Source organism: Diprion similis, chromosome 10, assembly GCF_021155765.1.
Source record: "Diprion similis isolate iyDipSimi1 chromosome 10, iyDipSimi1.1, whole genome shotgun sequence".
In the NCBI taxonomy this organism is placed as follows: domain Eukaryota; kingdom Metazoa; phylum Arthropoda; class Insecta; order Hymenoptera; family Diprionidae; genus Diprion; species Diprion similis.
In genome coordinates, this window is record NC_060114.1 from 1,575,463 (window position 1) to 1,591,634 (window position 16,172).

The 16,172-nt window shown below is 42.0% G+C and overlaps 2 protein-coding genes across 2 annotated transcripts; both read left to right on the forward strand.

Annotated features, from left to right (window-relative positions):
- The first annotated feature begins 592 nt into the window (after window positions 1–592).
- On the forward strand, window positions 593–4,707 carry LOC124411354. Its single transcript, XM_046890447.1, has 4 exons — window positions 593–820; window positions 1,030–1,164; window positions 1,208–2,017; window positions 4,681–4,707. The coding sequence occupies exons 1-4, from the start codon at window positions 593–595 to the stop codon at window positions 4,690–4,692; spliced, it is 1,185 nt and encodes a 394-aa protein (XP_046746403.1). The 3' UTR covers window positions 4,693–4,707.
- A 135-nt stretch (window positions 4,708–4,842) lies between these two features.
- LOC124411355 (calponin homology domain-containing protein DDB_G0272472-like) lies at window positions 4,843–7,327 on the forward strand. Its single transcript, XM_046890448.1, has 5 exons — window positions 4,843–4,907; window positions 4,950–5,051; window positions 5,534–5,568; window positions 5,603–6,345; window positions 6,398–7,327. The coding sequence occupies exons 1-5, from the start codon at window positions 4,843–4,845 to the stop codon at window positions 7,325–7,327; spliced, it is 1,875 nt and encodes a 624-aa protein (XP_046746404.1).
- The last annotated feature ends 8,845 nt before the right edge of the window (window positions 7,328–16,172 follow it).

A 16,172-nucleotide genomic window follows, 5' to 3' on the forward strand; every position in this document is an offset into this window, starting at 1 on the left:
ATCAGGGCTCCAAACGCGTGTTGCTGATGTTCGGGTGTTGTGCCTTCTGCAAAACACTCTACTTAGTTTGTTTCGACGATCGACGGCATCGGGACGTCACAACAGGTAAAAAATTCATGGTGGCAGTGGTGCGGATTTCGTTAACTTACCAGTAAACGCTGAGAAAAAAAAAGAACACGAAAATCCAAAATTCAAAATTTGAAAATTTTAAAATAACAAAAAAGGAAATTTCGCGGGGACCGAAGATAGCTCGTGACGGTACAAAATACAGACCTCTCAAGTGCCAAGCAGTGAATTCTATAGTTATTCAAGATGCCTATGGAAACTAGAAATGCTAGCAAAAAAGACAGTGAGGGAACTGCGTCAGCTGATTGTAACACACAATTGTATTTCGCGCCTCTTCCTTCAGAGATCAAAATGTAGTACCCCTCACTTTCCACAGTGTCGCCACAAAGTTTTAAAGCAAAACTTTTTTCCCTATGAGTCCCTATGCTCTCGGCACGCCTGCGCTGTTGGCTATCCTCATTCTTTCGCTTTGTGTCAGCGTCGTCACACGCGAAATATAAATAAAAACGCAGAAAATTCAGGAAAAATGGGAAAGAAGAGGAACCACGATCATTCGGCATCGAAGGAGGAGAAGAAAAATGAAGATTTAGTTGAGAGACTGAAAGAAATAGTGACGAATATCGACCGGAGATATAACAAACGTAAGTTGGAGGCGAACATAACCTCTACGTGCTTGGCGTGGGGGACGCCACGAGAATTGACTCTTTCTGAAAGATCAGTTACTGACAAGGATTTGTTGGTCGGGCTCCCTATAGTTGTTGTGCCAGCGATCTGATCGCTCGGCCGCGTGCCTTCGGTCTGACCGAGGCGCACGCCTTCGTTTGACGAAGGAATGCAACATACATTGTTCAGTCTCCATGGGTCTGACCCTCGGATATAGACATTTTCATTTGATGAAAAATTGAACAATTTAAAAATGATGAAAAACCAAGTATTGGCATTATATGCTCGTTTACCCTTTAGGTTATAGATCGAGTTCGCCGCGTCGTCGAGATCGCTCTCGAACGCGTCACAGGAGGGACGGCGAATGCAGACGACAATCAGATCGTCGCAGTCGGTCTCGTAATCGCTCGCGATATTCTGTGGGTCGATCACGACGTTCGAGCAGCCGCTCACGTCACGCTCGTCGCTCAGAGCGTAGTCGCTCGGTCATTCTCGTCACGCAGGGCGTAGTCGCTCGAGAGAATTTGACAATGGTTCGCAACAATCTCTGCAGGAGTCGGAGGAAGAGCGAGAGGAGTCTCAGATACAGACTCAGAAAAATAACGAGGTGGTAATCGTTAATGAAAAGTTGCCAGCGGGTCCATCGGCACCTGAAACAACGGTCCCGGTCAGCACCGAACAGCAGGCGAGCTTGACCGATCAAGACATTCAGAAACAACCCGAGCATGAAACTGACCTTCAAGAGGACGTATTAAACGTACTTGGGCCACGTTTGGAACCAGACCAGAAGAAGGCCCCTTCATTGCACAAGGACATCGTTATTCGTTGGATGGAAATATTCAAAAAAGGGCTTTCCAAGGAGGAAAACAAGAACCTCGTGGAGAAATATAATATTCCGGAAAACTGTGGGTTCATAGCTGCTCCGGTGTTGAACTCGGAGGTCATTGCCGCGGTACAAGATAACGTCAAAACAAGGGACAAGCGTATCACCGAGAAACAGGAGCGCATTGCTTCCTGTATGGCAGCCATGGGAAAAGCGATCTCCATTACGCTAAAATCGGATCGTCAAGAAAAACTCGAGTTGCTAGAAATTCTGAGTGACACAGGAAGACTCCTGGCGTTTCTCCAGAGGGAGGAATCAGAAATTCGTAGAAGCTTGATCCTCGCAAATCTCAACTCGTCCGTGAGAGAAATCTTGACGTGCTCGACAGTCGACGGTTTCCTGTTCGGGGCGAACCTGGAAGAAAAAATCAAGACTGCGAAGACGATCGAGCGTGCATCGAAGGACCTGGTTCAAGAAAAAACATCAAAACCCAAGGACTCAAAAAACCAGAGAGGCCCGCCGGCGCAGCGTCAGTTGACGCGCAAGAAGAATTGGACGTCGAGCGGGCCAAAAAGACCGGCGAACGACAAATTCAGCTCGAGGCCGAAGAAAACGTATCCTCGGAGGACGCGGTTCTCGGACAGACGCCGATACTTCCCAACGTAGGTAAAACTGCGGGCCGATTGCGGTTTTTTAATCAAGCATGGTCAAAAGTATCGGCTGATCCTGTAATTCATGAATGGATCAGAGGATTCAAAATTCCTTTTACGTCACTTCCTGTGCAGGGAAAAATCTCGGAAAAAACGGATTGGTCAAATAACGAAAAATTGGCGATCGCATGCGAGATAGAAAAATTGTTAAAAAAGGGCGCGATACAGAAGGTTATTCCGTCCTCGGACCAGTTCCTATCAAACATTTTTTTAGTGCCAAAGCCCGACGGTACGCAAAGGTTTATATTGAACCTCAAAAAACTTAACGAGTTCATAAATGCGGAACATTTTAAAATAGAAGATTGGCGAGTGGCGAAGTCGCTAATTGAGCCGGAGTGTTTTATGGCGTCGATCGATATTAGGGACGCGTATTACCTCGTATCGATAGAAAAGAGTTTTCGAAGGTTTTTACGGTTCCAATATAATGGCGTATATTACGAATTTAATTGCTTACCGTTCGGTTTAAACGTCGCGCCTTTCGTATTTACAAAAATACTCAAGCCAGTGGCCGCGTATCTAAGAAAACAAGGTTTTAGGTCCGTCTTCTACTTAGATGATATTTTGCTTATCGGAAAATCATACGAAGATTGCGCAAAAAATTTTCGAGCTATGACAGCTATTCTAGAGGAACTCGGGTTCATAGTCAATGAGAAAAAATGTCGTAGGATTCCCGCAAAACGATGCAAATATCTAGGACTTATTTTCGACTCGGCGAAGGTGACGATCGAATTGCCCGAAGACAAGATTCAAAGATCTCTCGATCTATTGAAAAAATTTGGAAAAATTAAAAGATGCTCGATTCGTGAGTTCGCATCCTGCATCGGTACTCTTGGCTCGTGCTGTCCCGCGATAAAATATGGCATGATACATATGAGGCGGTTCGAAAAAGTCAGGTTATTAGCACTCGAAGAAAATAATAATAATTATGACATGACTATGATTATTCCGGAGGAATTAAAAGAGGATATCGAGTGGTGGACGCGAAATATAGTCTCAGCCAGTGCTCCTTTGAATGAGCCAGTATTCGATTACGAGATTTATACCGATGCTTCGCGCACAGGATGGGGGGCAGCTTGCGAAGGTCGACGGGCGAACGGACACTGGAGCACGGATGATTTGAAGTTCCACATTAATCATCTCGAGTTGGTAGCCGCATTCTTCGGACTAAAATGTTTTTTAAGCCATAAAAAACAATGCAACGTGCTCCTTCGTATCGACAACACCACCGCAATAGCTTACATAAATCGTATGCGGGACAGCCGGTTCGATAATCTTAGCGATATAACAAAACAAATATGGGATTGGTGCGAAGCCAGGGATATTTGGATTGTTGCGGGATACATTGCATCGGAAGAAAATATAGAAGCGGATTACGAGTCGCGAAAATTACAGCCGGAAACGGAATTCGAACTCGCGGATTATGCGTTTCGAAAAATAGTAAGAGCGTTTGGCAAGCCGAGAATCGACCTGTTTGCCTCACGAACAAATACGAAATGCGAGCGATATATCTCATGGCGCCGAGATCCCGAGTCATTCGCGATCGATGCTTTTACCGTAGAATGGAATCAATGGTTTTTTTACGCGTTTCCGCCATTCTCAATCATTTCGAGAGTTTTGCGAAAAATTTGCCAGGATCGCGCAGAGGGAATTGTGGTTGTACCGTATTGGGAGGGCCAACCTTGGTTTCCCCTTTTTTCCTCGCTAGTTATTGGCGATCTTGTTTTTCTCAAACCAAATGCTAATCTGTTGCATTCTTCCAACAGGAACCCTCACCCGCTGTCGAAGCAACTTACACTGGTTGCCGGCATGCTATCAGGGAAGCGTTCATCTTGAGACAAGCCCCACCGGAGTCAATCGACATTCTCATTGCGTCTCTAACAGACGCAACTATCCGGCAATACGATTGTGGGTTGAAAAAATGGTGGCGTTTCTGTGCAACCACCGGTGTCAATCCATTAAGGGGCTCGCCAATGGACGTTTTGTCTTTTCTCACAAAAGAATTTCAAAATAACGCCTCATATGGATCGCTCAATTGTTATCGATCAGCGCTTTCGCTCATTCTGGGCTCGAATTTGGGAGAAGATGAGAGGGTAACACGGTTCTTTAAAGGGGTTTCAAAATTGAGGCCTTCTGCTCCACGTTACGATTCGACGTGGGACCCAAAAATCGTGTTACGTTTATTTTCAAGCTGGGGGTCGAATGAAAACATTTCAATGGAGAAACTTTCTATGAAACTAGTTACATTATTAGCGTTAATGACCGGTCATCGGCTGCAAACTTTTGCATTAATAGATATTCGTAATATCCGAAAAATTGACGAGAAATCTTACGAGATAAAGATTCCGGACCGAATAAAAACTTCGGCTCCGAATAAAAAGCAGCCGGTATTGCGCTTACCGTTTTTCACAGAAGACAGATCTCTGTGTATAGCGTCAGCTCTTGAAAGTTACTTAAACAGAACGAAAGATCTGCGCAACGCGATTTGGAGTCTTTTTATTTCGTTCAAAAAACCGCATAAGGCGGTTACGTCGCAGACGTTATCTCGTTGGGTTAAAAAGACTTTGTCAATAAGCGGCGTGGATGTTAACGTTTTTACCGCGTACAGTACGCGTCACGCCGCCACGTCAGCAGCGAAACGGGCTGGTGTAAGCGTTGATTTAATACGAAAAACGGCAGGTTGGACACAGGAGTCCGCGACCTTTGGTCGATTTTATGATCGAGAGGTTTTGCCGGACGAAGTCCAATTTGCTGAGGGCATTCTCGGTAATAGAGATTAAGGTCATTCGTTTGTATGTTACCTTGTTTTTTTGTTTTTGTTTTAAATATGCAGCGCATAAAATTATATGCGTATTCTTGCATTCTTGCGTTTTTTTTTTTTTTGTTTCAACTGTTATAAAACTTCAAATGTTTCAAAATAAAATATAACAGTTTTTTCATCAGCCGTAACTCGCTTTAAACAGCTACATTTTGATCTCTGAAGGAAGAGGCGCGAAATACAATTAACGATTAAACGAACTTACCTAAGTGAAGTTCTATCGTGATTGTATGAGCGCCTCTTCCGAAGAGATCAGTCCCACCCACCCATTAATCTCGTAAGAGATACCCAAATTTATTTCAGTTACGGCTTAGGCAGAACTTTAAAAGAATGAGGATAGCCAACAGCGCAGGCGTGCCGAGAGCATAGGGACTCATAGGGAAAAAAGTTTTGCTTTAAAACTTTGTGGCGACACTGTGGAAAGTGAGGGGTACTACATTTTGATCTCTTCGGAAGAGGCGCTCATACAATCACGATAGAACTTCACTTAGGTAAGTTCGTTTAATCGTTAATTAAAATACACAGAGGCTGACGTGGAATTTTTGCGTGAAGAAGTGAAAAATAAAGAGAAAAGACTTAGATTAGAACAGGAAGCGATTGAACAACGAAAATTAGAGCTAGATAGAAAGTCACAACAAATAAGCGAAAATCTCCGGGCACAAGAAGCGGAGATTGAGCGCAGACAAAAAGAGTTAGAAATCAGAGAAAAAACAATTTTAAACTCAAATCCAGAAACGCAGCAGGAAATACAAGATAAGCCTGCGCGAGATAAAAATCAAAAGGATAAAGAATCAGAATCAAGTATAGAATCAGTTAGCAAGAAAATGGATCAAATACTTGCTAGGCTAGCAGAACTTGAGACTCGGGAAAAAACAGATTCCAAGTCAATTTTACAAGCGCAGTCGGGAAACAAAGAAAACCCGGCATCAGACGTCAATGATCAACAGGTAGAGTCAAAAATAGACATACCAGAAATAAAATCAGGAACTCAAAACCTGAAAAAAGAATCAAAAAAACAGGGTAACTTAGGATCTAGCGAAGCGACGGACGACACAAAAGAGAGCGAACCGCGGCTAGACCAGGGAAAACCAAAAATCAGCGAATTACGCCAGAATAAAATAGAAATAGATCAGAAGCTAAAGCCTTTAATCGCGAAAAGCTTAGACATTACCGATAAGATCGCGAACGAGTCCCAAATAAGAGCCACAGAAGCCGACACAGAGGTAAGTCCCGATCCGGTAATGAATCAATGTAGCGAAGCGATACAGGTAGAAGCGGAGATAATATATCTAAAAAATAAATTGAAGAAAAAGAAGTCAGATAGAAAAGATTGCGGAAGCATCGAAACCAACGAGTGACACGGAGAAATTTGCCGACGGTCCGAGCGCTAGCGTAAGAAAGCTCGCCGACGCTCCGCGCGCGAATCAGATAAACAGCAAAAGTGTAGACTACGATCGCGCTTCAATTATATCAGACACGTCTGTGCAGACTAAGGAAGAAAAAATCAATACTGAAGCCGAAGTTCTTGCGAAGGAACTCATATTTCGTGAAACGGAGAAAGAAATGCGTGCGAAATTGAAAGAATTGCGAGGTGTAGCGACGAGCGGTTCCGACCTAAAGCCACAAGAGCTAGGCGCACCCGACGCACCCCAATACCTGGTTTTGGACGATGATTTTGAAATCCGACAACGCGAACGTGAGTTACGACAACGCGAACGCGAGTTACAACAACGCGAATCAGAACTAAAAAGGCAGAAAGCAAAAGAAACGATTAAAGAGTTCAAATTTCAAAAGACAGACAAAGAGGCGCGCGAAAAATTAAAAGAACTAAGAGGTGGAGCAAGCGGAGAAGACCTACAGCCACAAGAGCTGGGCACTCACGGCGCACCCGAGTATCTTCGATTAGACGACGACTTCGAAATCCGTCAAAAGGAACGCGAGCTTAAAAAACGTGAACTGCAATTAGAAGCACAGGTAAAAGAGTTAGAGCGTATAAAGTTTAATCCGCGAAACAAAAGGGAATTAGATTTAGCCCGCAGAGAAGAAGAACTAAAAACAAGAGAACTAGCTGTCAAAAACGAGTTAGCTCAATTTCAACAAAAGAATAACGAAAACCAAAATTACGAGAATTATCGAGTTTCAAAAGCAATCAATCAAAATATAAACGTTCCAACTTTATCATTGACCGAGCAGTCAATATCCGTAAAAGACGCGCTCGCAGTAGTGCCGAAATTCGACGGAAAAATATAACAGTTTTACAATTCAATCGAAGCTGCAAACGCGCATTAGAAATGGTATCGCCGAGCCTGGAAGGTTACCTTACGAGACTAATTCGGAGTAAACTGACCGATCGCGCCTATGCAGTCATCGAAGAAGAAAATTTTACAACTTTACAACAACTTTTAGACAAACTGTCAGAGGTATTCGCGCCTACTCGCTCCGCGAATCATTATCGAGGGGAACTTGGCCGTCTATACAAATTTTCCGACGAACACATCTTAGATTATATATCGAGAACCCGCGACATAAAGACCGGATTGGTAGAAAGCGAACGCCGAAAAAATGAAAAGCTCAACGACAATGAATCGAAAGAATTAGATGATGAAATATGCGAAGCCTTTATAGGAGGCTTGCCAACTGAATACAGAAACGCGATATTAATCAAGGGATGTCCTACCTTAAAAACCGCGTATGAACGAGCAATAGATATTGATAAAAAACTTGAGCAAGACAAAGAAAGATTCAAAACTCGCGAATCAGGAAAACCGGATGGCGAAAAACGCGAACCTTGCAAACATTGCAAACAGACTAATCACAGATCAGAAAACTGTAGATTAATAAGAAAACCGCCGAGCGAAAAACCCAACGAGAACGGGGAATCTTGCGCGATTTGCAAACGTACCAATCATGCAACCGAAGATTTTTTTACAATAAAAATAATAATCGACGTAAAGACAACGAAAATAGAAATGTCAACTCAAACCTCCCGTATTGCAAATATTGCAAGAAACTAGGGCACGCTTGGGAAGAATGTAGAATACGCAAGTACCATGAGAACTCAAGGTCGAATCAAGGAAACGGGGCAGGGCCCACGGGGGCGGGGAGCAGTCTTCGAGCAGCTCAGGCCAATGCTCTGGAAACGGAGACGGCGGAAACTTCAAATCCGTCTGCCTCCACCTAAAAGGGAATATACCAATGGTTATGTTAGAATCAAAAGATATTGTAGAGCAGGTTCCAATAATGCTAGATACTGGGGCCAAAGTAAGTGTTATCAAAATTTTAAATCTCAAGAAACCAAAAAGTTATCAGATTAAGCAGAAAATTACAACAGCAGGAAATAGAAATAAAAAAAAAAGGGGAATTAGAATCCAATAGGTTAGTGGCCTTAGGTGAAGATGTTTAGCAGAAACTAGCGAGGTTAGCAGAATTAGAAGCCCAAGAGTCGGAAAGACAGAACAAAAAATACACAAGCGCAGCAGAGCAACCCACACGAGGACTCTGTACAAGACGCACAGCAACCTGCGAAGCCCACAGAAGGCACGGCAGGCAATTCGGCATTGAAAGGGCAGCAGAACCCCCATGCCAACAATTTATATCTAGCATTGAAAGGGCAGCAGAACCCCCATGCTAATGAATACTTAGGTACTAACGAAGCGTCGGGCCGATATCTCTTACAGAACGAACCGCGGTTAGACCAAGAAAGGGCAAAAATCTGTGAACTTCGTTGAAGGTTAGCCGAAACAGATCAGAAATTGAGGTTATTCAAAATTTACAGAATAAAAAAAAAAAAAAAAAGAGAAAGGGTTAGGAAGACAGGGAGATCCCTCCCAGCTTATCAAGTGTCAGTTAAATCAATAATTTCCATTCCTGTTGACTACGGAGAAATCATTTTTAAACGCAGAATTATTAGCAAAAAAAATAAAATAAAAAATAATAATAATAATTATAAATAAATAAATAAAAAAATTACAATAAAAAAAAAGAAAGGAAAAAATACGATCAATTCAAAGCAATACAAGAAGGTATCAGCGGGCCGAGCCCCAACCCTCAAGAATTATCAGCAGCTACGGCAGTAGGAGAACTCGTCTTAGACGAAGAATTAGAAGTATAGCTATTCGAGCAAGAGCTTAAAGAGCGCGAATTGAATATAGTAAACCGGGAGATAGCGTTGCGCGCAGCAAAATCAGATCCACCAAAACAGAAAAGGCTGGGTTAGCAGAACGCGAAACAAAACAAAAAAAAAAAGAAAAAAAAAAAATTAACTACTAATTTCAAAACAAAGTAAAATTTCGAATTTCTCAAAAAAATACATGAATGATGAATCCGATAAAGATAAAGGGATGGAACTTAATATGTCTCTTCAAGTATAATACAAATATCCACAAAAGTACCAGGCATTCTCCGTACAAGCCAATATTCAACAGGACGTACGAAGAATACTTGATCACTTGTGTGAGAAACTGCATGAGATATGAACCCCATGCAGGCACAAACCTTGCTCAAGCAAGGAGCAATCATAAACTTTATCATGACAAAAGATAAATTCATCACAATGTTACGTTGTAAAAACCTATAAAACCAATGTTAACCAAACTACACTCCGAAAGGAACCAAACTCATTGAGGAATTAACTCAAAGACTTTGATTTACAGACATACAAATACACATTCGAGATGAAGTTGCCCGCACCAGGCGAGGACAAGATTAAAGTAATGTTTCTGCCAAGGATCGAGATGGGTCCCGGGAACCGCACCCTTTATTAAAATAAATATGTACAAAGTTACCTTCTATGTTAATTACCTTAGTAGCCAACCCTTCAAAAAAAGGTAAGTGCTAATGGCTAGATCTGTAGATTTCCCCGAGGGGGAATATTTGACCTGGCAATGTGTCGTCACGAACTGCGGTGATATGTCAGACAAAATTATAAACGCATGCTTGGAATATCCAGACGAACTTCTACTTTTCGTCTTTCTCCTGTCCGGAACAAACGACCATTACACGTACATCGGTAGAGGTTTGGACGGGATAGTCTCGAAATATGTGGTGGAAAATCAATATCTTAAACATACCGCAAGCATTCCGTATAGAGTCGATTTTCAATTATAAATACTAAAATCAACCCCGCCGGTCATTAGCAGAAACATTACAACTTAAAAATGTAAACTTTTAAATAAAGAGTAAGTATTACAACTAGGGCTGTAATCAATTCAATCCAGATAATAATATGAAGAAAGTAATCAGATAATCATTACAGGGAACTATGAGGACATTAAACATCATGACTGTCCTGACCCTGTGGATGAATACAGCCCTAGCCTTAATAGGTTATGATTGTGGCAGAGCTGCACTAAACGTCACAACAATCAACCTCCTCGACATCGAGGACTGTAACCTCGAAGACCAGAGGACGGATACACAACGGACCTACATCCAACTCCTTCAACTGACAGAATACAAGTTAGCGGACGTGTTGCAGTGTAAGGTAGAAATCAACAGGATCATATACTGATGCGGAATGTTCTCCCACAACTCCGTCACTGAAGGAGGGAGAAAAGCCTATTTATCAAGAACGACCAGGGAAGCCTGCACCCAGCTACACCAAACGGGAACTCTGACCCTCACCCCGAGAATTCACCTGGTAGAAATAGCTTCCAATACTACAACCACTCGTGATGTCACCTTAGCTGGCCGACTTAAATCAGACGGCTCGTGCGAAGGAGAGTACTACAACGATGGATATGGCCAATGGGACAACGCAGTGGTCCAGGCCATAATCAAAATTACGATAAAATCATATTCGGCGAATGTAAAAATTAATAAAAACCAAATCATTTTGCGGAGCGGAACAACTTGCCAGTTTAACGAAGGATCTTGCATAGACGACGATGGAGGTTACAGCTACTGGACCAATACCCCCATAGACGAGTGTAAACTGGACAAATACGACGTGCTGTACACCGGTAACGCAGACAAAACCAACGCAACCGATTCACCTACGGTTTACTCCTTACAAACCGACGACACGACTTTTGCATTAATGGAGAAAACAAGGACAAGTGTCTGTGGTTACAAGATTATTAATACGGAACATCCGAGGCTATTTATATTTGAAACCTCGCCACAAGAAGTATTTAAAAAGAAAACGCATTTGGCAATAGCAAACATCGACATCTTCTCATACGTTAATTCAAAATTCATATATGTTGAAAAACATATTAAAACACAAGTAACTCAACTTTACCACAACGTAATTGAACAAAAATGCCGATTGGAACAGCAAGTCCTCAAGAATGCACTAAACCTAGCCGAAATCTCACCAGACAACTTTGCATACAATTTCATGAAGGGACCAGGGTATTTCGCAACGGTCTCCGGCGAGGTGATCTACGTAATGAAATGCATACCAATCGAAGTTGACTTTCGAAAAACAACAGAATGCTACAACGACCTGCCAGTAACACACAAAAACGAATCCATGTTCTTGAAACCTAAGTCAAGAATCTTAGTAAGAGTTGGAACACGTCGCGTTTGTAACGAAATAGTACCGCCAATGTTTCGAGTAGATGACACATGGTAAAAATTTCTACCAAGAGCCACAGAAGCTAGAGAACCACAACAGCTGAAACCACTGACAGCAATAACATGGAAATATTCCAGTGCGGGACCATTGGGCTCAAGCGGAATCTACACGAACGAAGAGCTTGAAAAACTCCGCGATCACATCATGTTCCCTGCTGAGAAACCAGCCGTCCTGGACGCCATAACACGAGGAGCCCGAGAAGAGACAATAACCTCCGGTACCATTAACATGTACAACCTGATGGACGACCAAGCTCTCACTAAAGTAGCTGAATCAACTAGAAAGAAATTATACGCCAGTTTCATGACGTTCGGAAGTTTCAAATGAGAAATATGGGGAATATGGGCTGTTTGGTGCCTATTCAAATTTCTACTTGACAACTGCATACATGGATACACTATCCACTCCGTCTACGGTTGGAGTGAACACCTGCTGGCTACCTTCTGGGACGCTGTAACTCATCTGTTACTACACATGAGCAGACAACGAGGCGACTCCAGACGAACTGACGATGAGGAATTGGGACATCATCTGCAAAAACAACTACACCAGACCCGTCACAGTCAAAACCAACTCCTGAAAAATTTAACTATGACTTAGAATAAAAAAAACTGAAGAAAGAGCACAGCAGCGAGCAAAGGATCTTAACTTAGTATAAAAAAGATCCTTTCCTGGAAATAAATTCTTATTTCCTAAAATAAGGAGGGGGGTGTGACGTCCCCGTGAGAGACGTCCGCTTAATGAAAATTGCCTCTATACAAATTTGCCTATATATCTTTAAACTGCTGTTCTCTTCCTTCTTTATAATACCTAGATTAACACATAAATACAAAAGATTATATTTTCTTATATTCCATTACAACCTGATTTTATATTATTCACTATATAAATATAATTAGTAAGAAGCCTTAAAGGTTATCTTCAAATGGGCACGCCAAACCAGAAGGAAATCACAAACCAAAATTAATAATCAACTCAATGCCGAGTTCTGCGAATGGTCGCTATATCTTTCATTACCTCTATACTCCCACACTTGGTGGGTGGTACTATACAGTACTTTGGGTTGAGGATGGCGCAGTTGAAGATATAACACTCTATAGATGTTTAAATATTGGGTTCCCTGCACAGCCCAGAGTCGGGCCACCGTTCATCAGAGTGATAGGAACATAGACTAAACAATAAATAACTCTGGCATGACCAAAGGGCCCATGTGACCATCGTCAGCCAGCAGAGAGAAAAATCGCGCAAGCGCACAGCCACCTTGCAGCGGCCGGAGCGGTCAGCTGCATCGCGGCAAAAATCACTTTCTGTTTAGCTTTCAAACTGTTCAGTCACGTTAAAAAATAATAACTTTCGGTTAAGCTTTCAAACTGTTCAGTCACATTAAAAAATAATCACACTTTTTATCCAACGTTCGACGAGTTCAGTCGCTTGCGAAAAAACTAACTTCTTATTGTCCAATTACATTTAAACTTATTTACTTACTGTTACTCTCAACCGTTAGCTTCACCTCAAAAATCAACTTCAATATAACCTCGACCAGTAGTGATAATTATTAGATTTAAAACATTATATTTTAATTGTGTACCTATTACAAAGGATTGTAACAATATATATAGTCATTTTGGTACTGTTAAATCATCAAGTGTTTGTGAGTTGTGTTCCTCCTGAGATCCCCATTCACTGAAATCCGTATTACATCAGGGTCCAGGGAAGGATAGGGATCAAACCCAGCTCACATCGATCAAGGGTAAGAACTATATCATTTAACATCTCAAACACTCGCGGCACAAGTCCATTCCTCCATTCAGTACTTGTCCGTAGCGGGGGCCCGGGTCCTCTACCAAAAATCAGGGCTCCAAACGCGTGTTGCTGATGTTCGGGTGTTGTGCCTTCTGCAAAACACTCTACTTAGTTTGTTTCGACGATCGACGGCATCGGGACGTCACAATCCTGAAAGAAATTCAGTTGCCTCACTCTTTCAACAGGATATCAATCATCCACATTGGTGCAGTCTGAGGACAGGGATGTTATGGGAGACGATGGGGAAGGAGGTAAGGATAATGTGGAACCAACAACGCAGGGATTGGCAACTGCCGTACCTGACCCCAAAGATACCACGAAGACGTTGTTGAATAATGCATTGCCTCCGAACCAGAGCTCCACATCCACCACGACGAGGGTTAGGGTTGACACAACCGAGGATAAGAATCTTCCTTCACTTCCAGACGTAGAGAACTCAACAGAGACACAAATACTAACTGAAGCACTTATCGAAGAAAAATTAGATGATAGAGTTTTAGAAATAATGGGTGACCGCCTGCCTGTAGACAAGTCCTTCGCACCGGACATACAAAAAGATCTGGCCATACGCTGGAAGGAAATTATAGAAAAAGGCCTTCCAAAAAAGGAAAGGGTCCGCCTCATGAACAAATATCCTTGCCCAGTAAATCTCACGATAGCCGACCCACCAAAGCTCAACCCGGAAATTAAGGCATCTCTACAGGAGTCAATTATTAAAAGAGACGAACGCATTATTTCAAAATGAGAATGCATATCGTCTTGCATCTCCGCCCTGGGACAATCGATCACCCTAATTTTGAATGAAAAATCAGTAGAAAACCTTGTATTGCTTGAACACCTCAGCGATACCGGCAGACTCCTGATGGACTTACAGCATGAGGAATCACAAATAAGGAAGAACCTGATACTCTGTCACATCCTCGATGCCCTCTGCCCCTACTCATTAGTTTTATTTCAGTTTCGATTAAATTCATTTATATGTCATGTTTTTGAGTCTCCGTATGCATTGTATGCATACGGCTTTCTTTATCACTTTTTACGGCTCTGGGAAATAACCACCCCCAGCTTATAATAATCTTACTCATTAAATAATGTTACGGGATAATCCTTATCTAAACAGACTAGAATATACAAACTCTCTAAGAGTAACCAGATGACCGGAAATCGCTTCTCGATATTTCCAGGTATGCAGAATCTGGCACGCACGTGCAACGGATTAAAATCCATATATCCATCTTTGAAGTGTCTGTTTGGACAGGGTCATCCCGAACATACAGTAGAATATTTTTTATCATGTACCAAAACAAGCACGGCAATTCCCACCCGCACTCATGGAAGAGGCGGGATTAGTTAAGATAGTTTTGCATGCTACACCGTACCCAAAGGGCGGGGGTAGTTAATAGCGAATGGGAAATTCAAAATCTTATCAATACTTCCTTATTGGACAGCTCTCTCAAAGATGCTGGGAACCAATCAGGAAGTAGTTTTTCTTAATTCTCAATTCTCAGTTTTCTGAACAGTCAGTTGTGGGATAGTCGTCAGTCAGTTGTGGGATAGTTGTCAGACAGTTGTGACATAGTCGTCAGTCAGTCGTGACATAGTTCAGCAGTTCTTACCGTTTCGTCAAGCAGTCATTACATAATTGTCAGACAGTCTTCAACAGAATTTGTTCTCTCAGTTTTAGGCAGATCAATCAGACCAGAGAATCTGTTAGAAACTCAAAAGGTCTTTTATTTTATTTAACTTAACAAACTAAAGCGCTAAAAGGGAATTCCGTGACTTTACATTTAAAACCTTTCATCTTTTATAATCAAAATCATTATAAGAATTTTTCTTTAAACCTTAATTGAATAAACAAATATCGTGTGTTAAACTTACATCGCGAGTTGAACAATTAATTACCTTTAACGCCTAATATAAATTAAGCGATCAGTAACTTTAACCAATTTCACCACCGGCCGAACACGCAGAGCCGCCCACATAGCCCGAATCAACGGTCACTAGCAAAAGGTAAGTGACCATTTTATTATCAAAGTCGGTTCAACCAAGAGGGAAAACGACATCAAAATTCAAATAATTCACCATCCGGAAGAACTAGTCCGAGCCAAGCGTTATATTTTTGGGAGTGGTTTGGTCATCAACCAACCCAGCCCATAACAACTCCCTAACATTAATGCATCGGTGAGAGAGGCGGTGAATGCAATATCTATCAATGAGTTTCTTTTTGGAGATAATTTTGAGGATCAGCTAAAGACAGCTAAGTCATTATTACGTTCAAGCAGAGAACTCAAATCCATTCCTAAGATCACACCAATTGCTATGAAAACAAAAAACCAGAAGGGCCCCAGGACGTCGGGCGGGCAGAAATATTTTCACCAATTCGACGCGACAACAAAAACCAGATCAGCGTTCTCACTCATACAAGAAACGACCTTTCCGTTAATTACACTAGAGGTTAGTACCCCGGCCGGAAGGTTGAAGTATTTTAAAAAAGAATGGAAAACCATCACGTCAGATGAGGTTGTGCTTCAATGGATTATAGGTTACAATATTCCAATCAAATACTTTACTCTGCAGAGGGACCCTCCTAGGGAACCGCAGTGGTCAAAAACTGAGAAATCTCAGATGACAAATGCCATAGTCAAACTCTTAAGTAAAGGCGCGATCCAGAAATGCACAGCCGTATCAGGTCAATTTATCTCAAAAATATTT